The sequence below is a fragment of the Macrobrachium nipponense genome, chromosome 6, assembly GCF_015104395.2.
Source record: "Macrobrachium nipponense isolate FS-2020 chromosome 6, ASM1510439v2, whole genome shotgun sequence".
Lineage (NCBI taxonomy): Eukaryota > Metazoa > Arthropoda > Malacostraca > Decapoda > Palaemonidae > Macrobrachium > Macrobrachium nipponense.
In genome coordinates, this window is record NC_061108.1 from 21811725 (window position 1) to 21836601 (window position 24877).

At 35.9% G+C, this 24877-nt stretch overlaps 1 protein-coding gene across 1 annotated transcript in view; it reads right to left on the bottom strand.

Moving 5' to 3' along the window:
• LOC135216372 (cytoglobin-2-like) overlaps positions 1 to 24877 on the bottom strand; it is a 262947-nt gene that overhangs the window by 1064 nt on the left and 237006 nt on the right. The window contains exons 2-3 of the mRNA XM_064251632.1: positions 23307 to 23411; positions 16060 to 16180 (exon numbers count right to left, since the gene is read on the bottom strand). Of these exons, the coding sequence (XP_064107702.1) occupies positions 16060 to 16180; positions 23307 to 23411 (226 nt within the window). The remainder of the gene's footprint in view (positions 1 to 16059; positions 16181 to 23306; positions 23412 to 24877) is intronic.

Below are 24877 nucleotides of genomic sequence, written 5' to 3' on the forward strand. Positions count from 1 at the left end.
GGATGGATGACATTTCCATGAACTAGTGTAGTACTTCTGGAGACATTATTAAGAAATCTTGGGATTTTGAACATTTCCAAGATTTCCAGATTTTTAAGTCTTTTTAAGTCAGTATTTCCATGAGCTACGGAACATTTTGGTTCATAATTCAGAAATCTTGAGAATTTTCGTATTTCCAAGATTTCTAGCTTTTTGCAGGAGCATGGCATTTCCATGCACTAGTAAATTTGTTGGGGACATACTGAAAACTTAGGTATTTTAGTATTTCCAGGATATCTAGGTTTTTACGGGATTCATGGCATTTCCAGGAACTATTGAATTTGTTAATTAACTTGAGATATCATTCAGAGGCGTCATATTTCCAAGGACAAAATCCTATTGCTTGGGGATGTTGAGTCTGGTAGGGCTGTGTTCTTGCCGTTGTCTGAACACGTCGCTTTTGAACAGAGCTTTAAGTTATCCTTATCCTTAATAGTGAAAAGCGGAGTTGATGGTAAATAACCAGGTACCATTGATTAAGTTTACTCTAGAATTAGAAAAAGACAATTGCCTCCCTTTCTTAGATGTTTTGATACACAGAGAATCATTTCAATGTAAATTCAGTATTTATAGGAAACCGACCAACAACTTAACTAATGTTCATTTCTTCTCAGGACACCATCTTAACATAAAAATATCAATTTTTTCCTCTATGTTTTTACGAGCATTGCGCATTGTCAGTCCACAATATTTGGATCAAGAAATTGAATACATAAGAAAAATAGGGAAAGATTTATGCTATCCTTCACATATATTAGATATTTGTTATAATAAAGCCCACAAAAAGTTTTATAGTGTAAGTAACACGCAGAAAGAAAATTCTAAGAACATTCTCAGTTTGGCTTATTTTAACGGATTTGAAACCATTAAATCATTGTTAACCCTCTTACGCCGATTGGACGTATTAAACGTCGAGTCAAAATGTCTTCCGTATGCCGATTGGACGTATCATACGTCGGCTCAAAAAAGTTTTTTTAAAAATTCGCGGAAAAATACTTATAGGCCTACCAGCCAAAAACTTTTGAATCACGCGCCTTGGGGGATGCTGGGAGATCACGGATCAAGGCGTTGTTTTGTTTACAATCGCTACGCAGGCGCGCAAGCGCGAATTTCTTTCTTATCGCACTAAAAAGTATCAGTGACACATTCAAAAATTATTTTGTCACTTTGACATAATTTTTGCACCATTCTAAATTATCCTTTACATGAAGTATTATATATGAAAATGTGCGCAATTACATGTAAAATACAACAAAAGAATACTCATGATTGTAGCTTTTATCAGTTTTGAAATATTTTCATATAAATAACGATAAGTGCAAAATTTCAACCTTTGGTCAAACTTTGACTCTACCGAAATGGTCCGAGAAAAGCGCAATTGTAAGCTAAAATTTCCTTATATTATAAGAGTAATATTCAATCATTTGCCTTCATTTTGCAACTAATTGGACGTCTCTAGCACAATATTTCGATTTATGGTGAATTTATGAAAAAACTTTTTCCCTACGTTCGTGCGATAACTCTTCAGATAAATTTTTTCGTGCGATTGTCGTAATGTTTGCACCCTTTTAAATTTGCCGTTACATAAAGTTTTATATATGGAAAGGTGTGAAATTCCATGCACAATACAACAAAAAACAACCCATGGTTGTAGCTTTTTTTTTAACAACCCATGGTTGTAGCTTTTATCAGTTTCGAAATATTTTCATATAAATAACGTTAAGTGCAAAAATTTCAACTTTCGGTCAATTTTGACTCTACCGAAATGGTCGAAAAACGCAATTGTAAGCTAAAACTCTTATATTCTAGTAATATTCAATCATTTACCTTCATTTTGCAACGCCTTGGAAGTCTCTAGCACAATATTTCGATTTATGGTGAATTTATGAAAAAAAAAAAAAAAAAAAAACATTTTCCTTACGTCCGCGCGGTAACTCTTCCGCAAAAATCAGAATTTTTGTGTGCGATTGTTGAAATGTTTGCACCATTTACAATTAGCTGTTACATAAAGTTTTATATATGAAAATGTGCGCAATTTCATGTAGAATATAACTAAAAATGATTGAAGGTTGTAGCTTTTCTCTTTTTTCGAAATATTTGCATATAAATCACGATAAATAGAAAAAAAATCACGTTCGGTCAAATTTGACTCTACCGAAATAGTTGAAAAACGCAATTGTAAGCTAAAACTCTTACAGCCTAGTAATATTCCGTAATTTTTCTTCATTTTGAAACAAATTTGAGTCTCCTAGAAACAATATTGTGATTTAATGGTGAATTTTTGAAAAATATATTTACCTTCACTCCGCGCGCCGATTCGCGGCCGCAAGTCTCCGAAATACGTACATCGCATTATCCTAATATTTGCTCCTTTTCATATTAGCCGTTTTATAGAGTTTCATATATCAAAATGTGCGCGAATTCATGAAAAATACAATAAAAAATAAGTGAATGTTGTAGCTTTTCCCATCTCCGAAATATGTGCATATAAAAAAAATATATATAAAAATTTCGACATTCGGTCAAATTTAACTCGTCCGAAATGGTCGAAATCTGCAATTCTAATCTAAAAACTCTTAACAGTATCGTAATATTAAATCATTTGTCTTAATGTTGAAACAAAATTGGAAGTCTCTAGAAAAATATTTAGAATTACGGTGAATTTTTGAAACCTAACATTTTTTTTACGTCCGCGCATTACGAATTCGTACATCATTTTGTGATAATATTTTTCCGGTGTTGCTTTTATTGTTTTACTATGTATTATATATCAAAATGATTGAAATTTAGTGTACAATACAACGAAAAAAAAGTAACTCGTTAGCTTTGATCGTTTTTTGCACAGCGTGATTTGAATACAATTATCTATGAATTTTTTTTTTGCTACCATATATCGCATTATTTACATATGATAATGATATTATTTTTCATTTCTGATGATTGCATACTAAACTTCAGGCAATGACAAAAAAATGAGCCAAAAATGAACTCTTAATCTTCAAAACTAAGCGCGATTTGATTTTTTGAAAAAATTATTTTTTCCGCTTCCGCGCTCACTCCAAACCGGCGCCGGCATACAGGAGAGGTTTTGATTTTTAGGGCTTCGGCGTAAGAGGGTTAAAAGCTTTTAATGTCAACCTAAAAGGAATGTTAATAAGAAATGGTCCCAGAGAAAGCAACAACAAAATATATAAAATTCCATATATGGATTGTCCCTAATTTTATCTCGGACAGTCCAGCAAAGGCCTAGAAGTAAGGCTAAGCTAGCATAAATATTCTGTAAAAACTGGGCAAACATCTAATGCAATATTCATTCATTTAAGTGAAAACAACCACCGAATAAATTGGGTTGGTAGTTCAGTAATTGCAAGGTCAAGAGATGTCTTATCACGAAATCTTTTAGAATCTGCTTTAATACAACGTACTTTTCATTGTAATTTCAATGTTAGTCGTGGCCTTTTTCATTTAGACCCTTGTATTTGTAACATGTTTAAGAATGACCTCAAAGATATATTTACTGACTTAAATAAAAATCAGTTGTCTTAGAGTTATCTTTGTTGTAATGTATATCTGACATGTATTGAGAATATGGTTTTGTTTACCAAGTTCTGAATAGCTGTCACCTATAATCCTTTAATTGTCTTGTCTTTGTATCTGAGATGATTGTCTTAAACCTTTAATTGCACCCATTGTTTAAGCTTGTCTGGGACGGTTTCTCAGCTTCCAGGTGTGTCGGATTCTAGGTACTAATCTCTTTATAATCCCTATCTGTCAGTTATACGAATCTTCTTGTATTGTCTTTTGACGCATTTATGTCAGTTTCTGCTCAGTAAAGGACGGTTAACGTCGAAAGGTCTCGCAGATCCTGCTTCGTTTATTTTTCCTTCGTGGCATATATCTTTATTTATATATATATATGTGTAATAAATACATTTTAGAATTACATAATCTGTAAATAAAAACCCATGACCTGAGGTCATTGGCGAATTAGGAGGTTCCTACGTGACCAAGGCAAATCTAGATCACGCTATGCGATGTCTGCAGTAGCCTGGTTTAAGTTTGTTTTGAAATGTCATCATGTTGTATATTGTCAACCTTTCACAAACACCTTCCATGGGAAGCGGTTGACCTGTTAACCTACGCCGGAAACTTGTAACTTCCGAGCCGGCGGACTACGTATGTTTTTATGCGAATCGCTGAGATAGCTGATGTTTCGCTATCGACGTGATGCTCTAAGATTTCAGTTCATTTCTATCGATCAAACGGAACGGTCTCCTGACCGAACTGTCTCTCTTGTTATGGAGTTCAGTAATAAAGTTGTTCTACTATTATTCAACTAAGATATCACATAGGAGAAAGAAGGAACCAGAATACTTACAAATGACAGTCGTAAGGAAAAACAAAGTCTTTCGCAAAAGCAAAACGACTAAAATTGGTGGCAGCTATTGACGAAGAGTAACATTAACAAGACCCATATCAGCCGACCGAAGAACTGCAATCACCAACTTCCACCTATAAATCAATACTAAACAGAGGAAACGGGATCTTCAATCAACGCAACATTTTATGAAGACGAAGATATGTCCGTGATCGAGAAGAATACAAGCATCAACATCGACGATTGAGTGACTGTTGCACATATCTCCGAGAATCAACACCGGACGAGAGCAGCATCGAACATCAACGGAAAGAAGAAAACACATAAAGGAAACAACGCGCGATCACTAGCAAGGACGCGAAGAGTAGGCCAAGAGGAAGCAACGCGAGGAAGGGGGCTGTGACGTCATCAATCTTGGACTTCTTCATGCAACGTGAGGAAGAGAGGAGACCGTGACGTCATCACGACTTCCGACGCAGGAGAGAGGAAACTGTGACGTCATCCCATGTCAACAATCCTTCAACATATAACCCAGAGCTAAGTAGAATTTTATCTATTCAGGTTTATCTCAGTGAAGTGTTGTTCATCAGGAGTCGATCGTCCAGTATTCTGGGGGTGAGTTATATAGTCTTAATCTTCATTCATTACAGGAATCAATCTTCAACTACGAGTTCTCGCCCACAGATCCTCGTTGTTGCTATCGTTTTCTTGCAGGAATTCTCCGTATAATATCTTTATCAAATTATCTGTACTTATATGATCTTTTTTGTGGGTTTTTCCTATTATTTGCAACACATTTTTATTTTACATTGAATATGCGTTTGCGCAGTGGACGTTCGTATCTGTACAGTGCTAGTGAAACAGTTAGGAATCGTATCAGTCGGAAAAAACACGCATACAAGAGGAACACCTATAAAACCAAAAATCCAGAAGTAAAACTAACTTGGTTCAGGACATAATTTTTCCTGTTCAAGGTCCTGGAGGTAAATATCGTTATGGGGTTCTTCGAGTTCTACGCGTAAACAAGCTTCTATGGCTCAGCCTAGTGTTTAGAACGGGAGGCAGTAATTGCCGACCGGTTAAATGAACATCAGGAAAACTTACGTAACTCCACGTGGGTTACAAGATCCAATATTGCAGTGAATGTTTTCATACACTTGATATATTTAATCCGTATGGCAGTCATGTTGCCTGTAGCTTTGGTACGGTATTGTGTTAAAAAGCTAACGCCTGACAGTACAGAACTAGGTGTGTATAAACAGATAAAAGCACACATGTCTAAATGTACTGAACTTGATCTTGCTTCCATCAAGCTTTTGCAAAAAATGAGGATAAGCCACAACAAGTCGGCGAAGTTAATCATAATCAAACAGCAGGGATGACTTGTTACAATTGCAATAGGCCAGATCACGTAACGTCAGACTGTCAGACGCGTTTTTGTTCAATTCATAACAGTACCACACATTCATATAATTATTGCTTCTCGTGGAATCAACAGCAGAATCTTACAATCACGCAAACAGTTGCCAATGCAAACAAAAAGAAGGGTCCTCAGTACTATAAAAAGAAACAAGCAAACGGAAATGCTGCTCAACAGCAAAAACAAACAAATTGTGCTTCAGGTACCTCTGTTCCTGGGCCGTCTAGCCAGAACTTGCAAGGTCAAGCAAATTTTCAAGGAGTGCTAAACAAAGCAAATACCACGTAGTTAGCTCCAAGGGGGGAGAGTACGATGTTGGGTCATCAATATCAACATCTTTTGTATCAAATAATCAGTTTAATCATTTATCAAATCATTGTGAGGCAATCGATTTTCCTATGAAACACACGGCCGAATCCAAAAAATCTGTGCAGGTTCCCGTAGATTTGCGACAAATTCACGCAATCATAAGTCAAGACGAGTTACGACCAACCTTACATGCAGTAAATTTTGACCATAAGTCATTTACTTTGTTCTTTGATTCTGGTAGTCCACGTAATATCATGGATTTAAGGACTCATCATTTACTCTTTTCAAACTTCCCTATAGAGAAGTCCGGAATAAGACTCTCGGGTATAGGAAATAATGAATTAAATGTGGTAGGAGTAACTCATGTTCAGTACAAGGTCGGTAAGCGCACGTTTTCCGATACCTTTATCGTTGTACAAAACATTAATATGTATCCCGCAGTAATTATCGGATACCCGTCTATGGGCACTCAAAATATTACCTTATGCCCTGCAAAACACGGTGTGTATATCAAAGGAAAATTCTATAAGTCTTCTAATACCCTAAAATCAGTTTTAGATAATAAAGAGACAGACAGAGTAGTAACATATATTAAAGAACCAATCACTTGTCTCATAAACCAAGAAATAATCCATGCGACCCAACAGAATTCTCGCTCGCCCGTAATATCAGCTTGCACGCAAACTCTCGAGCCGAACGTAACTTCGAACATATTAGTGCGTGTAAAGAAAACCTTGCCTGGATCTGAAATGTTAATCCTTTCCGACACTCTGAAAACACACGGATTATCCGTCAAACAAGCCATTTATACAGTCGGCTCACAACAACAATGTAACATCGAAGTCTGTAATTATTTGAATACCACTTTAGTAATCCACAAAAATCAACATATCTTGGATGTGGAAGTTTATAAACATCGCATTCTTACCGTAGCTGAGATCAATCACGCTCAATCAGTTGCGGATGAATCCCTTTTGCAATCTATAAAGAACAATAAAATCATAAGGACATTCAAGAAGAAGAAATTCAGCAGAAATTTGAATCTTTTACCTGTATATCATGATGTTTTTCCACTACGGATGGAAAACCTTAGGAAAACGGATGTCATCGAGCATCAAATAAGGCTAAAGGACAAACAGAAAGTCAATCTATGTACCTTCGTACCGACTTCCTATGAAATTTCAGAATGAGATAACTGAGGAAGTAGGTAAAATGCTAAAAGAAGGAGTCATTAGGAAATCAAACAGCCTTATAATTTTCCGTTAATAGTATGTACCGAAAAAAGATCGAACTTGGCGGATATGCGTCGATTTTCGTCGCTTAAATGAGGAAACAATCCCTGACCGATTCCCAGTACCATGTACTGACGATATTCTATCTCTACTAGGTCAGAACAAATATTTCACCAGCTTGGACATACTAAAAGGCTTTCATCAGATTCCGTTGGAAGAAGAGAGTATCCCATACATGCCTTCAGCACAGCCAGGGGACATTATGAATTTTTGCGTATGCCTTTTGGTTTACGTTGTGCTCCTATAACTTTTACTAGAATGATAAACATTGTGTTTGGAGACTTGTTAGGAGATATCCTACATGCCTACATGGACGACCTAGTAATCTTTTCTAATACCTTAGAAGAACATCTACGTAAATTAGAGTTAGTGCTACAAAGACTAAGGCAGCATAACCTAAGGGTAAAGATAAGTAAGTGTGAATTTTTAAAACAGAACTAGTCTATTTAGGTTTCACAGGTGTCTAGTGAAGGTCTTAAAGTAGTCCATGATAAGGTATCGGCTATCCGTAACTTCGATACCTACTAACGTCAACGGGAATACAGCAATTTTTTTAGGCTGTAGCAGGATATTATCGGAGGTTCATTAGGAACTACTCCATCATAGCCGCTCCCCTAACCGATCTTATAAAAAAGGGCGTAGATTTCATATGGTCTGAAAATCATCAACAGGCGTTCGATAAATTGAAAGATGAACTGTGTAGTTCTCCTATCTTGAAATTCCTGACTCGGTAAGGAATTCTTTATAGCAACAGACGCCTCAGACCTAGGAGTAGGTGGGGTATTGCTTCAACAATATGATAAACAGTTTTTCCCTATAGCTTTTTATTCACGTAAACTGAGACCTTCCAAAACTAAATATGCAGTAATAGACAAGGAAGGGCTCGCTATTGTTAATTCACTCATGCATTTTAAATTTATAATATACGGTTATCCCGTCAAGGTTCTCACTGATCATAAGCCCCTAACCGACTTCTTTAAAGGCTTTTGTCACAGCCCTGAGCGAACTCGGTGGCACATGATCATTCAGGACTTTGGCGCGAGGATCGGGTATTTACCTGGGAAAGCAAATATCATTGCTGACGCATTATCACGCACCCCTCTTCATCTTGTACCGAGCCATTAGCTGAATTAATAGATATCTCAACCTCCACGCCATCGTTAAAACTATATCTGAACAGGAAGATCTGGGCTGGAGTGCTGAACTATTACAGACGGAACAAAGAAAAGATCAACAAATAGAAAAAATCATAATTGCGTTAAACGGAAATCCGAAGGAAAAGGAATATATAAAGTATAAGCAGCAGAATTATATAATCAAAGATAATATCCTGTGTAGATCCGTGACGAGGAAAACCCGCAACACACCACAGTTGAATAACAACCAGGTGGTGGTACCTATCTCACTCATACCCACTGTCTTAAAATGGTTGCATTGATAAAATCCACTGCATGGACACCCGGGTTATTCCCTAATGTCACAGAAAGCCAAATCTTTATTTTATTGGCATACGATGCTTACAGATATAAAAAAGCACCTAGCAAATTGTTGCACTTGTCAAGAATACAAAGGGCACACGAAGACACCTGTCAGCCTAGGGGCTTACCCCGTGCCAAATCAACCCTTTGAAAGAGTACACTTAGATTTATTAACAGGATTTTACGAGTCAGACAGAGGAAATAAGCACCTCCTAGTAATCATAGATGCCTTGACTCGATATACAGAACTGATAGCGCTTAAAACAAAAACCGCAGTCGAGTGCGCTAGAAAGTTTTACGAGTGCTACATTTGTAAACATGGAATTCCACACACCATTATATCAGACTCAGGCGGGGAGTTCAATAATCATTTCCTTAACTCCTTGTGCGAATTCCTTTGCATAAAGAAAATCAATACCATGATCTATCACCCAGAGTCTAATGGGCTAGTGGAAAGGGCAAATCGTAAGGTTTTAAACATTTTAAGGGTCACCTTAGGGGGGGCAGACCCCAACTGGGACATTGCCATACCTGCGGTACTAAGCACACTTAATCACTCAATATCATGTGTCTATTAAAATGACACCGCACGAGGCACTGTACGGTATCCCAGCTAGAACACCTTTCCATGTATTAACGCCTACAATTAATTTATCAAATCCTCTAAAGGATGTTATGGATGCAAGCATAAGTCGATATAATATACTTCGTAAGAATCTAGAAGAAGCACAACTTATAATGAAAAGAAATCATGATAAAATAGCTAAGCCAACCAGAACATATGCCGTGGGTGATCAGGTATACATACAAGTATACATACGTAAAGGTTTAAATTATAAACTGACACCTAAGTTTGAAGGCCCGTTTAACATTTTAGAAACATTAACACGGCCAATGATTTAGGGGTTCAAAATGTATCCAAACCCCATGATATGAGAATAGTTCCAGTGGCACATGTCAGAATCTAAAGAAAGGTTGATGGAGTTAGGGAAAAAATGGTTGCATTTATGAAACTTGTATAATAATTTAATATACTTAAAATAATATATATATCTAGTCTGTATCTAACAGTATTATATATATATATATATATATTATATATATATCTAATATATAAATAGATATCTTAAAATTATTAACCTACTATCTATATCTATATATATCTATATCTCTCCTATATATCATATCTATATCTATATATATATTATCTTTAGTGCGTATATATATTAGTGATAGGATATATCATTAATATTATTCTATATTTATATATATACTTATTTATGTGTGATATATATATATATTTATATATCATATTTGTATGTAAACATATTCTTTAACATGAGTTACATATATTTTACTCATTGCAGTTTCCAAAATGAATCTGTTATTGTTAGGAGTGATATTGTTTGTTCAGACACCTTTGTTGTATGGAAAGAGCGCTAAGACGAAAGAAATAGAATTTAATCATGGCTCGATTATCGAAGGAACAGAAGATATTTATATTGTGTCGAGTAATATAGTCATAGAAGTGGATATGCAAGCTATATTTTTGCCTGAAGATGACGTCCTTAACTTAAAGAATGACCTGATGAGGTTTGCCATTTCGCTTAAGGAAATGCACCAACGTAATTTTCATGCTAACTCAGAGATTTCGCTAGCTCAAACCCTAAGCGTCGTGGAAATGTTATCTTATGACACACAAAATAAAACCGCTGAGGCAGAGGAACTTGCTCGTGACTTGCTGATGTGGTCTGTGTGGCACAATAATCTCGAACGCCACAACCCACTTCTTCTTGCTGGACTAAACATCTTAGGATCTGTTGCGAATCTAGGCTTAGGAATTTCAAATCGCCTTAAGATAAATAATCAAAATAAAAGAATTGAGTTTTTGCAACACAAAACCGAATTAGCTTTGTCTGAACTTCGCAGCCAGTTATCTTCAATCAATCAAATAATGAGTTTGGTGAACGAACATTCTAATAATATCGATCAGATTATGGAAGTTCAACATTTGCTGGCTACGTTAGCTTATTATAGTTCGAAAATAGATCATATCCGTGTCAAAATATCACATTTTATTGAGAATCAAAAGACTATGAATAGAAGCTATTACGTTAGCGACAAAGGTGTGTTATCTCCACACCTTATGCCTATTAAAGATCTGACGTTAACTTTGGAGAACGGACGGGAGAAACTAGGTTATATTCCTTTATTAGACGCCCATAAAGTAGAGTTCTATTATAGCCTAATATCAGTCAGCGTTGAAAATTATAGGATTATGATTCACCATACCTTTGGTTTGCTTCTTCCGAGATGCTTGGGCAAATCATACAAAATAGCACCGTTTCCTACTTTCATGACGAATAAACTCAAGTCCAGTAATATCCAATTTGACAGGGCATGTTCTGATTTCTTCTGATAGGAAATCATTTACAGTCATTAAAGACTTAGATAAACCACTAACACTGTTTCAGAAGCCATGAATAATAAAGTTTGTACAGCTGACTCTTTTGAATTCTATCCTATATCAACGGATTCATGTGAGTTAGGCATAGTGCTAAACGCTCTCTCTCTCATACACGTGAAGGTGTCTGAGGAAACTTTATCCTTTTACAGTAATAAGTTTCAATTACAGAATGAATATGGCTCCTGGATCCGATACGACAAAGACGGTTTTCAAGTCGTATGCCCGGACGGGACCACCGCCCATTCCCCAATCTTTGTAGTAGCTGATGGTTGTACAGGGACATCTACAAACTACACCGTCAGAGGGGTCAACACGATAATACGTGAGAAGACGTATTTTGCGAACTATACCTGGGCGTCTACAATTATCCCATCACTACCTCTCCCATACAACGCGCGGGTGGCTCATCGTTTGACGCAACTGGCTGAGATGAACCACGCGTCACCAACTTATGCAGGTGGAGAAAATCTTCGTTACTACGTTTTGCTGGCCGTGTTCAGCGTGACGGCCATATTGGTTATTGCCGTCAACATCTTTGCTTGGCGTAGGCTGAGGCATACACAGAAGGATCTCCAAGGAAACGTATTGTCCCGTCCAGATGACGTACCCGTTACGCTCAAGGCGTTTGCGTTCAGGGCCGCTTGAAACTGGCCATTTCATTTGGTGCCTAGGAAAATTGTCTGGAATTGTTTTGTGTGTGAAAAGCGGTCTGTATGCTGGCAAAATGTAGGATAAGAAAGACTCACGCCTTTGCATTTGAACAGTTAAGGTATCTCCCGGGCACCTAATAAAATATTATAGCCCAATATATATATATATATTAATATACTCCTAAAGGTATTTTTCGGGCACCTAATAAAATATACCAGCCCTATATATTAATCTGTGCACCTATTACAAAGAGTGACAAGTACTCTTTAACAATTATCCATGATCATGTTTGTGTTTCCCAGTAACCGCTATTCTTAATCAGGTTACCTATTATCATAATAATCATGTATACATGTTAACCTTTTGATTTTTTTTTGGTACCTAATCATTATTATTATCAAACATGGATCTAGATTTTCCATGCATTTATCTTTGTTTATGAATATGTCCAAAAGGGTATGTAACAGAACCTTTTTATGCATTTAATCACTTGTTATGTTTATACCTAAACATATGTTACGAGCACGCTCCTAAGAAACCATGTTTAAAGTAACTTTTGTTATTCAAGGCTTGAATGGTAGCTGTCCGAGCCTAATGTAATAAATACATTTTAGAATTACATAATCTGTAAATAAAAACCCATGACCTGAGGTCATTGGCGAATTAGGAGGGTCCTACGTGACCAAGGCAAATCTAGATCACGCTATGCGATGTCTGCAGTAGCCTGGTTTAGTTGTTTTGAATGTCATCATGTTGTATATTGTCAACCTTTCACAAACACCTTCCATGGGAAGCGGTTGACCTGTTAACCTACGCCGGAAACTTGTAACTTCCGAGCCGGCGGACTACGTATGTTTTTATGTGAATCGCTGAGATAGCTAATGTTTCGCTATCGACGTGATGCTCTAAGATTTCAGTTCATTTCTATCGATCAAACGGAACGGTCTCCTGACCGAACTGTCTCTCTTGTTATGGAGTTCAGTAATAAAGTTGTTCTACTATTATTCAACTTATCCGTTTGAATCATCTCCTTTACTTTAATAGGAACCACTCTACTAAGATATCACATAGGAGAAAGAAGGAACCAGAATACTTACGAATGACAGTCGTAACGGAAAAACCAAACAGTCTTTCGCAAAGCGAAACGAACTAAAATATGTTGTATATATATAATATTATATATATATATACCTAATCTATATATATATATATATATATATATATCTATATTATATAAATAATGTATTAATATATATATTATATATAGTTATATAATCAATAAGGTTTTTCTAGCTTTATGTTTTCATACTGGCGTAAATATCTTCATAAATGTATTTAATCTCTTGATAATCCGACGTTATTTATTAAACTGGGTAAGTATGAGAAAACTTCGAGCTCTCTGTCACCTTTAGTGTGACAGCGCAGGAAGGCCAAGTTTCTATCGGTCAGATACATAAAATCTTAATATATCTCCAGCATAAAAATGAAATCGTTTCCCACTGCAGTAATCAAGGTGAGTGTGTTCCCCTTTGGCAAATGCAAATAGAGGTTTAGAGTAAATCTAAGGATAAATTGAGGAAAAATGGGAAAACTAGAAAATAGTTCTTTAAATCTTAAATGGGGAAAAGAAGGACCCTTGCCGGTAGAAACTGGAATTATGAATCGAAAGAGACTTTAGGGTTTTCTTTTAGACGTATTGGTATTTAAAGTGGATATCTTTGTCTCTTAGCTCTCATTTCGAGATATTATAGTTAAAAGAATGAAGTGACTACGGCAAGGAAAGGTAAACATTGAGTGATGGGTCATGTTTCGGTTTGTTAAAGCAAAAATGTACTGCCATCCGTCTCTCTATGTGTCTGCTTGTAGTTACTCAAGAATTGAATAACTTCAATAAACTTTGATAAAGTAAAAATTAATGCAGGCACTGAAATCAGGCTGTGGTGAATTCGATATGAGTGTGAAGTGACAGTTCCTATTTTGGAGAAAGATTTAAATCTCTTCACATAAGCTTCTTTTGCAGATTCTCTCTTAAATATAAATATATAATCAGGAATTTTTATAAATTGTATTTGTCTAGGGGTCCGGTGTTAACCAGAATCGGTAACTTAATTATCATCATCTTGGAAGTACTTGCTTTGTTCATATACGTTCTTGCATATACCCATACCACTCACACATACACACATATATATATATATATATATTATATATAAAAATATTTATTAATTATATAATATATATTAATATGTATGTATATACATACATATACTATACATACATATACATAATTGCACACACCGTACATATATTGTTTTATGGAAACTCTTAGCATCATAGATTGAATTTCAACAAGCAAAAATCCGAAAGGTAATTTCTCCTCTGACTGCCAGTACCGGTATGTCACGTGAAAAGGTTATTCATAATGTCACATATTGGAATGGGAATGATTTATGACCTTTTTTGTAATATTGGGGGTTACGGCAGTTTCATTCTCACCTGACTTGCGAGGGTTCGAAACCCACTTGGCCCGGTAACACTTTCTTGTTGTATACTGTTCTGGATTTAATGACGGCAGGAGGAGGCATATACCAAAATGTGAAGAAATGAGGTCTTTGTGACTGATTATTATTATTATTTTCTATCACAGTCATCCTATTCTACTGGGTGGTTTTTGTAGTTTGGTGTTCCGGGTTATATTCTGCCTCAGTAGGAGTCCATCACTTTTCTTACTATGTGTGCTGTTTCTAGGAGCACACACTTCTGCACGAGTCCTGGAGCTACCTCGGCATCTACTTTTTCCAGGTTCCTTTTCGGAGATCTTGGGATCGGGCCTAGTTTTCCTATGATTATGGGTACAATTTGCAGTGGCATATCTCATGTCCTCCTTATTTCTATTTTCAGGTCTTTATACTTATCAGTCTTTTCTCTCTCTTTCTCTTCTGCTCTGATGTCCCATGGTATTGCGACATCAATGAGTGATATTTTCTTCTTGATCTTGTTAATCAACGTCACGTCTAGGCTATTGGCACGTATCACCATATCTGCTCTGATACCATAGTCCTTGAGGATTTTTGCTTGATCGTTTTCTGTCACTCCTTCAGGTTGGTGTTCGTACCACTTATACTTGAAGGTAGCTGGTGTTTCTTGCACAGGCTCCAGTAGATGGCTTTTGCTGCTGAATCGTGCCTATTTTTGTGCTGGTTCTGTGCAAGTGCCGGACATTCGCTTGCTATGTGGTTTATGGTCTCGTTTTTCATATTACACTTCCTGCATATGGGTGGGATGTTATTCCCATCTGTCTTTCTTTGGACATCTGTGGTTCTTAGGGGCTGGTCTTGTGCCGCAGTTAGCATTCGTTCTATTTCCCTTTTGAGTTTTCCCTCGCTGGCCAGTTCTTTAGTGTGTCCCATGTACTGTCCGTGCGTTGGTTTGTTGTACCATTCATCTGTTTTGTTTGTTATTCTCCTGTCTGTCTGTATTATTATTATTATTATTATTATTATTATTATTATTATTATTATTATTATTATTATTATTATTGCTGGATTTTATACTTGAAAAAATGTTATTACTTTGGTCAGGTGACATGGTGGCCATATCGGCTTTTATTGTTTTCATAATATTATGTTTTCAGGTAATTGAAGGTATTATAAGCTCTAATACAAATTTTGGCAATATCGGTAGATAAGTACAGTAAAGAAGTAATTGTACACATAATTACTTTGTCGATAAACTTTATATATAATTAAGGTAATAAATGGTATTCGTCATGATAGAGACGGTAGTATTGATTACAAAGACGGTTCTCTTGATTAATGCAATGGTGGTTTTGATGAAGTAAATAAACATATCTTTTAGAAACTTTCTCAGTGCTACTAATGGTCCGATTGCTATTGCTGCTACCAGTTCAGCTACTGTCATATCACTAGTACTTGTGTTTTTTATTGTTCATGCGATAACGGCTGTTATTGGCAAGGGGTACTATGACAGTGATTATTGCAGTAAATCCCAAACTATTAATTTACCTCGACGTGTTGGATCTGCGCTCCGTAATGGCAGTGGTTCTTGCCACACTCTTGTATCAGAGGGACGAGTTTTTCCGGCTCTTCCAGTCTCCGCACTGCCTTCTCCACGAAACCCATTACTCTGGAAAGGCAAAGAAAACGTGAAAAATTTAATTAAAGTTTGTTTTATTCAGAGAGAGAGGGAGAGAGAGATAGAGAGAGAGAGTACTAGAGGTAGTAGTTGATAATTTTGACTCCAGTGCGTTTTTTGTTAAAATTGTTACGCATTTGATCCTTTTTGCCTACTTTCAAGGTGTGCCCTAAAAACATGAAATAGAGAAGGAATGAACGAACGAATACATGGGAGCCAACGTTAGAATGCCGGGCCAATTCGCCTCTTTGAAAACTGAGTGTGGATGTTGAGGAAGAATGGAATGAGGGTCGAAGATGTTGAAGTGAAATTTTTTTTTTTTTTTTTTTTATAGTATGGATGGCGAAATAAGAATGGAAAGGATGAGAAATGTGGAAATCAATAGCGGTAGAAAGTTCATTATAGGTGTAGGGATTGAGTATATTGTTTTGGAGAGAAAGGAGTACAGGAAACTGGTTAAAAAGAGTTATTAATTCTTAAGTGTTAAGTGGGGGGAGGAGGAGGGAAAGGCTCACAAAGTGCTGTAGAGATTGATTGGTAGATTTATAGTTCCATGGGCAGATTAATATATTGCAGAGGAATGAACCTAATATCCAGGATGCAGGAGAGAGGAGAATGGCAGTGTGTATAGGGTAGTGTGATGCGTTGGTTAGGATTCTTGTGTGTTATTGCATGAAACTGCTAAGTTTTACCGCCGACTGTTGGATAGCACTGATGTGAAGAAAAACTACCGCAAGATGAGCCGTTCAAGCAACACAGAATACTCATTAGCAGCACGTCAAAGGACCCTATACACATTGTCATTCAACAGTATTAGTTTTTGGATATTAGGGACCTTGCTTTCCAATAAAAAAAACACACACAATTATCAGAAAAAAATGGTTAATTATCAACAAGACGATAAGGTTAAAAGGGGATAAAAGTTTATTCATCTCTTATCTTGGCAATGTTAGTAAAGAAGGCATTTCAAAAATGGCACCCCATTCCTTTACTTTTAAGCTTAAACCCTGTAATCCAGTCCAGTACATAAAAAAAAGAAAAAAAAATATTGCTACTGAACAACTGGTCATAACTGCGGCAGTACATTTGGTTCTGCGATCGAATCTAATCGGGAATTTGGCCTTTATATTATATAAAGATATGATGGTGATGAAAACTTCTTGTTTCTCTTTGTTCTCCTAATAGTCTTAAAAAATAAGCATGAATGAGGATGGTACTACCTTACTTATGTTTATCTTAGATTGTTTCTGGTAGTCAGCCTTATCATAATGTCCTATTTTGAGAACAATATTAAATTATTAATTAACTTTTATTAAAATAAACACAGTAATTTTTCTAGTTTCCAAAGTGGCTAGGTGATCAAGGAAATGCATATTTAGTGTTGGCGTGTCCAGGTAATCCACGTAATTAACGTAAGTGGTTCAGGATAACGATATAAAAGAATTTGTCTGATTAAAATGCGAAGGAGAAAATAGAAATCTAAATGGACTCTATTTTTCGGTCGTGACAGACTCAGATGTTAAAAGATAAAACCTGCCCTCCTCTGCTCAGATGATACGTGCATCTCTCTCTCTCTCTCTCTCTCTCTCTCTCTCACACACACACACACACACACACACACTGTATTACAGTATCATACAGCAACATCCTCAACCATTCACGATCCCAAGACCAGGAATATATTTTTTTTATCCATGTTTTGCAGTAAATGAACAAGGTTTACTCCTCTTATCCCAGGTAACGGTAAATGCCATTTGATGATTTCCACACCACTTAGAATTCCGAATATGCTATTATTTTCACTTGCATCCTGGTATATGAGTCAAAGTGTGGTTCCTGTTGACGTCAGAATAAGCTCATCTACCACCTGGTTAGCATTTCAGTTCCTTTTGAAGCTTTATGATTTTAGAGCAGAAACCAATGACACTTCATAGGTTAGCAGCGCCCAGATAGCAAAAGGAATAAACCTGTGCTAGGAGTCCTTAATTGGATACACCTGGCATTTGTAGTTGCCATTGTCTCAAACGAAAGAGAGTTTTTTTCACCATTTAGCTGTTTTCCCTTTTCTAAGGGATACAAAATTCTCTCAAGTATCCCTCTGCCCAAACCATTGCCAATTCTTTGGGCAGTATTGACCATTTTGTATCTTTTACTATTACCATGGTTGCAATTTGACTGGGTAGATTGACCTAATTTATTTACCACATATATATATATATATATATATATATATATATATATATATATATATATATATATAGATATAATATATATATATATATATTATATATAGATATATATATATATAAATATATATATAAAATAAAAAAATAAATTGTATATATATAATATATATATATATATATTTCTATATATATATATATACCTAAATAAATAAAATATATATATATATATATAGCTATGCTATATATATATATATATAATATAATATATATATATATATATATATATCTATATATATATATATATATATATATATATGTATGTATGTATGTTATGTATGTATTTATTGATGATTTTATTATGTTAGCTTTCATAACAATCCAGTATTATTGGACCGTGTAATCATTTGGGAATGGGAATTTGTTCAACTTTTTATCAAGGTGATTGCCGTCCTCACCAAAAAAAAAAAAATAACATAATAACAATTTCTAGCGTAACATTGTCAGGTTCCATATCTTGTAATATATAACTGTTACCCTAACAAGTATTCCGTTAACTATTACAATCAAGGACTCGAGGACGTCGCATTTAGATGGGAAGAAAGGTCATGCATGTGAATTTGTCCTTTGAGGTCCTTAAAGGATAACAAAATATTCCTATGAGTAGTTCCATTCAAAGAAAAAAACTCTTCATTCAAATTATTCACCAACTTCAGTTTCAAGATTCGCGAGCACGAGCTTGCTGTGATATGGAGTTATAATTCAACAAAAGTGAACAATTGCTCATAGTTGAACTACCAAAACTTTGCCGAGAAATGCGTTACTAGTGTCTTGATCTAAGGCACTGTAAATGAGACTGCCATAATGTAATTGTTTGCTGCCTTCTGCGAAATGAATTGGAGTTTGGCCTGTCTGGATTTCATCGGTATGTATAGTCCGTGGAGGGTGAGGCTGAATGAACTTGAGCAACCTTTGGACTCTGTATATGAACGATCTCGTTCCCTACTCCTTTTCCATGTTGTTCTCTATCGTATCATCACTAACGTTTTTGGCTTATGTACTTACTCCAAGCATCCCTTTTTGAGGCACCAAAAATTTAACCTCTAATGCTGCCATAAGAGGCATTGTTCTTAGCCTTCCCACATATAAAGATGATGCCATAGTAGTTGTCGGTATTCCAATATTATTTTTCAACGTTTTTGGAGTATTTGTCTGTTGGCGGGGCGGCTATGATGATATTTTCCACTAATAATAATAGTAATAGACAGGCTGTGATGATTTTATCTAATAATGATAATAGTTGCCCCTTTATTTCATTCAGTTTTTTTACTGCCAGCATACATATTCCATGGACGTGTTTTGGATGTTGATACATAAAGGTCCTAAATCTTTCGACGTATTTTCATATTTCCATTTATGGCTTTATTGCCTCATGGATGAGGATTTCTATTCTATGTACTTTAAATTTGTAAAATGATAATGAGAATTAAATCTCATGACCAGTCAGTTACAGTATCATTGTGTACGTTTAATCCTTCCACATTATTATTATTATTATTATTGTTATTTTTTTTTTGTTTTTTTTTTTTTTTGCTCTATCACAGTCCTCCAATTCGACTGGGTGGTATTTATAATGTGGGGTTCCGGGTTGAATCCTGCCTCCTTAGGAGTCCATCACTTTTCTTACTATCTGCGCCGTTTCTAGGATCACACTCTTCTGCATGAGTCCTGGAGCTACTTCAGCCTCTAGTTTTTCTAGATTCCTTTTCAGGGATCTTGGGATCGTGCCTTCTGTTCCTATGATTATGGGTACAATTTTCACTGGCATAGCCCATATCCTTCTTGATTTCTATTTTCAGGTCTTGATACTTATCCATTTTTTCCCTCTCTTTCTCTTCAAATCTGGTGTCCCATGGTATTGCGACATCAATCGAGTGACTTTCTTCTTGAATTTGTCAATCATCGTCACGTCTGGTCTATTTGCGCGTATCCCCCTTTCTGTTCTGATACCATAGTCGCAGGGGATCTTTGCCTGATCGTTTTCATCATCATCATTATTATTATTATTATTATTATTATTATTATTATTATTATTATTATTATTATTATTATTATTATTATCCAAGAAGCCTTATTATTTTTCTCCCTTTTTAACCAGCTTTAGCAATGCTATTCAATAAAAGATAACTGTGGTTTTTGATAACGATTGTCATTAAATGTTTTTCTCCTTCAGGCTTCATCGCCATGAAACCCTCCCGCCCCCGCCCCCGCCCCCCCCAGCCCGAAGGTAGATATGTTTAATGTTTTCCGTACATATTATCTTCACCTTGAATATGTTTTGATTTTTTTGTGATTAGTTACTGTGATTTGCTTTATTCAGTCTCTTGGTAGGGATAAGGATGGTTTTCTTTTTCTTCTCATTATATTCGTCATTCTGGTTTTATTTGTAGAGATTTTTAGTCAAAAGTAAGTATTTGCTTTATATAAATCATTTAATTACAATAATATAATCACTACATGTCTCTTGTATATATTTTTATACATACACACATATACATTTCTATTATACACACACACACACACACACATATACACCACACACACACACACACCACACATATACACACACGCACACACACACACACACACTATATATATATATATATATATATATATATATATATATATATATATATATATACAATTTTAAGATGTACATACGGTGACTAACTTTCCATTTATTTATACAATAAAAGCTTTTCGTAAGTGTTGATGAATCTCTTTTCGCATTTTTCCAAACGATTAATCATAGTTTCTTTAAGAGGGATGTTGTAGGACCCTGAAGTTCACTGACTTATGTTGCTTAAATTTCTATCATATAAGCGACACTAATTTGCGTTCGCTGATGTAGAACTTGTGGATTTTGTGATTCATTTTGATGTTTGTTCGTGTTGCATTGCGCATCATTGGAGCCGAAATACTGTGAGATAGTTTTTAAATGGATAAAAAAAATCGGGGTTCTCATATTATGTAACGTTATCTGTAAAATTAATTTATGCTTAGGATGACATCGTTGTTGTTGTTGTTGATAGATGGGAGGGAGAGCTACGTTTTATTTGCTTAGGGCGTTGATCTAAATTGCAGTGTTTATTATTAACCTGCAGATGTTCCGCCTGCAGGTGTCTTTTTTTTTTCCCAGCAGGTGTAATATTATCAATTGCGGTTAATGTTGGTGATTTTGAGTCATGAGAGAGAAGAGAGAGAGAGAGACGAGAGAGAGAAGAGAGAGAGAGAGAGATGAGCGAGAGAGATGAGAGAGAGAGAGAAGAGAGAGAACATTAATGAAAAAAGAACGACATAGAAGCTGTTATCAATTGTGACATGGGGCCTTTGTTTATAATGTTATACTGTTCATATATTTAACATTAAATGTTTGTTAATTTTATAGTGTACATATAGTCTTTAATATATATTTTCGAGAACCGAATACTGAGTATTCATAACGATATAAAGTACTAAGATTATTTCGGGGAACTGCATATTTCACTGTGTAATCTGTTGAAGATATGATTTTGGTTTATGCTACAAAGTAGACGTAAAATTAGGATAACTGTGTAACCAGTATTCTGCTCTTATACTTTTATCGTCTATGCCAATGATGTCACGACATGAGGACTTCATATATTGAATATGCATTTGTTGGACAATTAGAAAGCAACTCGTCACCCTGATACGAGGAGAGCAAACGTGGAAATATTCATATTTTACTGTAATACATCTGAATGTTAGAAGTATCATGGTAACCTAGTAAGTGTTTCCGACTGGCAGATAAACTTTTTTTTTTTTTTTTTTTTTTTGCCGTTCATGTAATTTGCTTTATATATGCTTTCACTTGAGACTCCCACACCAGGATAAGTTAGATCCACAGCATTGGAAAGTGGTCACGATTAGAGTTAGGATAAAGGGTCAAAGTGTCTAGATCAGGATGAAAGGACCGTGAGTACATTCGTAGGGTTTGACCTTCAAAATCATCATGGCACATTCCCACCTCAAGACGATTTAACAACTTATTACGGATAGATTTTAAGCTTTTTCCTCTTCCCCCCCTTTTTGTCTTCCTTCACCAAAGAACTAAATAATGCAGCAAATTCCGCCAAAGACCAAATAAAAAAAAATAGATTAATAAGAATAGAAAATGCTCCGAAGTTTCTTCGCCGCGATCCAGTTTTCTGTTCATTGTAGAATGAAGGATACCGGAAAAAGCTCTTATCTTTCGGTGGTGTCATTATTAATGCTTTATAAACCGCTACCCATGAAACTTCAGGCACGGCCCGGTGGCGGCCTGATCTTTATCGTTGCCAGACGCACGATTATGGCTAAATTTAACCTTAAATCAGATATAAACTACTGAGGCTAGAGGGCTGCAATTTGCTATGTTTGGTGATTGGATGGTGGATGACCATCACAACCAATTTGCAGCCCTCTAGCCTCAGTAGTGTTTAAGAAAAACTAAAACTTGCTCTCTCTACCTTCTGTGCTATAAGGGCATAGAAGGCCTATAGTAGATTCACATCAACCGTGCATTTGATATCTAGGCCAGTTCCTTACGACGCTCCTGATTGGCTGTCGATAAGCCAATCACAGGGCTAGAAGCTCTCAGTCTCTCTCGAGAACTCACATAGGCAGGATGCATGTTCCACATCTCTTGATGGATACTTTTGAAAGACGTATTCTTCAGGAGAGATGGAACATACATCCTACCCCCTGTGAACTCTCGCAGAGACAGAGTTTCCAGCCCTGTGATTGGCTTATCAACAGCCAATCAGGAGCGTCGTAAGGGACTGGCCTAGACATCAAATGCACTGTTGTTGTGAATCTAATATAGTAGGTGCGCGTAACTTCTTCTGTTGACCTTTTCGTGGCCTGTGTCTCACCTGAGTGCGTGGGAGCGGAGTTCTTTGGACTGCTGCACTTCCTCCATCGGGAGTCCTCTGAAGGGGATAAAGACCTCCTGCACATCCGGATGCGTCTCGAATAACCTGCCAATACGAAAAATGGAAAACATCAGCAAAGGATTGAAAAAGATGAACAGTCAAACAGACACACGAGAGTAAAGTCTCAAAGCCAGATAATGTATTTTAAGGGCATTATAACTGTCATTAGACTGTATCGTCATTTCGTTTTCCTTTCAAAGGCCAAGTTGTTCTTTGTTAAGGGATTCGTACAAGAAAAGAGATTTCATTTAAAAGTTTCTAGTTAAAACAACGAGTGATGAGTGTTTTCCTAACATCGTCTGAATACATATATCAACCTTTTTTATAGCCTAAAAATATATTTGTGCAAAAAGTTTGATGATGGATACCTGATGTGTCTTAAAAACTTACAGGAAGAGAGATGCTTTGGGATTGACGGTATAAACATCTTACTCGCTTTGGAAGTATTTTTGTTACTCCTTTTACCATTTGTCCTTCTGCCTGTGATGCTACTGCTGCCTATATTACTGCTGTTCACACAATAGAAAAAAATCGGTTACGTATAAGTGCAGCTGGTGAGATTTAGATTTATACTGTTATGTGTACTTTATCATTATCATTATTATTATTAGTTAGTTAAACCTATTTCTCATGTATTTCAACTACCGACAATGTGACACAGACCAGCACTATATCCACTTGGTCACGGAAGGTATAAAATGGGAGGAATCATTCATGTCAAGGATGCTCCTAATATGCAATATGTTGTAGCTAACCCTTTGGCTAGTGTTGCCCCTTCACCAAAATTTTTTGTATCGATACTTGCAACAAAAAGGTACCGTTTTTACCGTGAAAGCTTTAAAATTGTACCGTTTCTACCTCCAAGACTTTAAAATTGTACCGCAAATAGTATCAGGCAATTTTCCTTAATTAAACTTTTGAACATGTGTAATTCTTCGTTTTCCTTTGATTTGCTATTGCTTTCGTGCATAATCTATCATTCATTAGCGAAATCTGATTACACCAGTTGTTGCAGTCATTACTTTTGTATACACCATCAATTCCTAACATTTGAAAGGCATTGTAAATTTGGGATAATATCAGGATTTAAACAGTGTGCTCGTAAATTTACAACATATAACATAAAGTTTTGTTTCATCAATAAAGAACAAGGAGAAATAAATAGACATTTCATCATTAGCAGTACTTAATCATGAAAAAAATGCCAAATCATACAATATTTTGACAGCCACTCATTTTCTTTTATATCTTTAAGTTTTGATGGTGTTTCCATCATTTCCATAGATGGTTCCCACTCTTAATACGGTACCCCGGGCCTGTTCATTTTTGTTAATAATATACCAGTCAGACTCTGTGTTCAGCCTATTTCTGATGTCTGTTCTAATTGATTTTATTTGAGAGAATACTTTCTCTACAGCTTCTGAGGAATGAGGGAAGACAAGTAGGGATAGTATAGTATATTCACTTAAATAAGGAAACATCTGGGATCTGTCGGCATACTTAAAGTATCT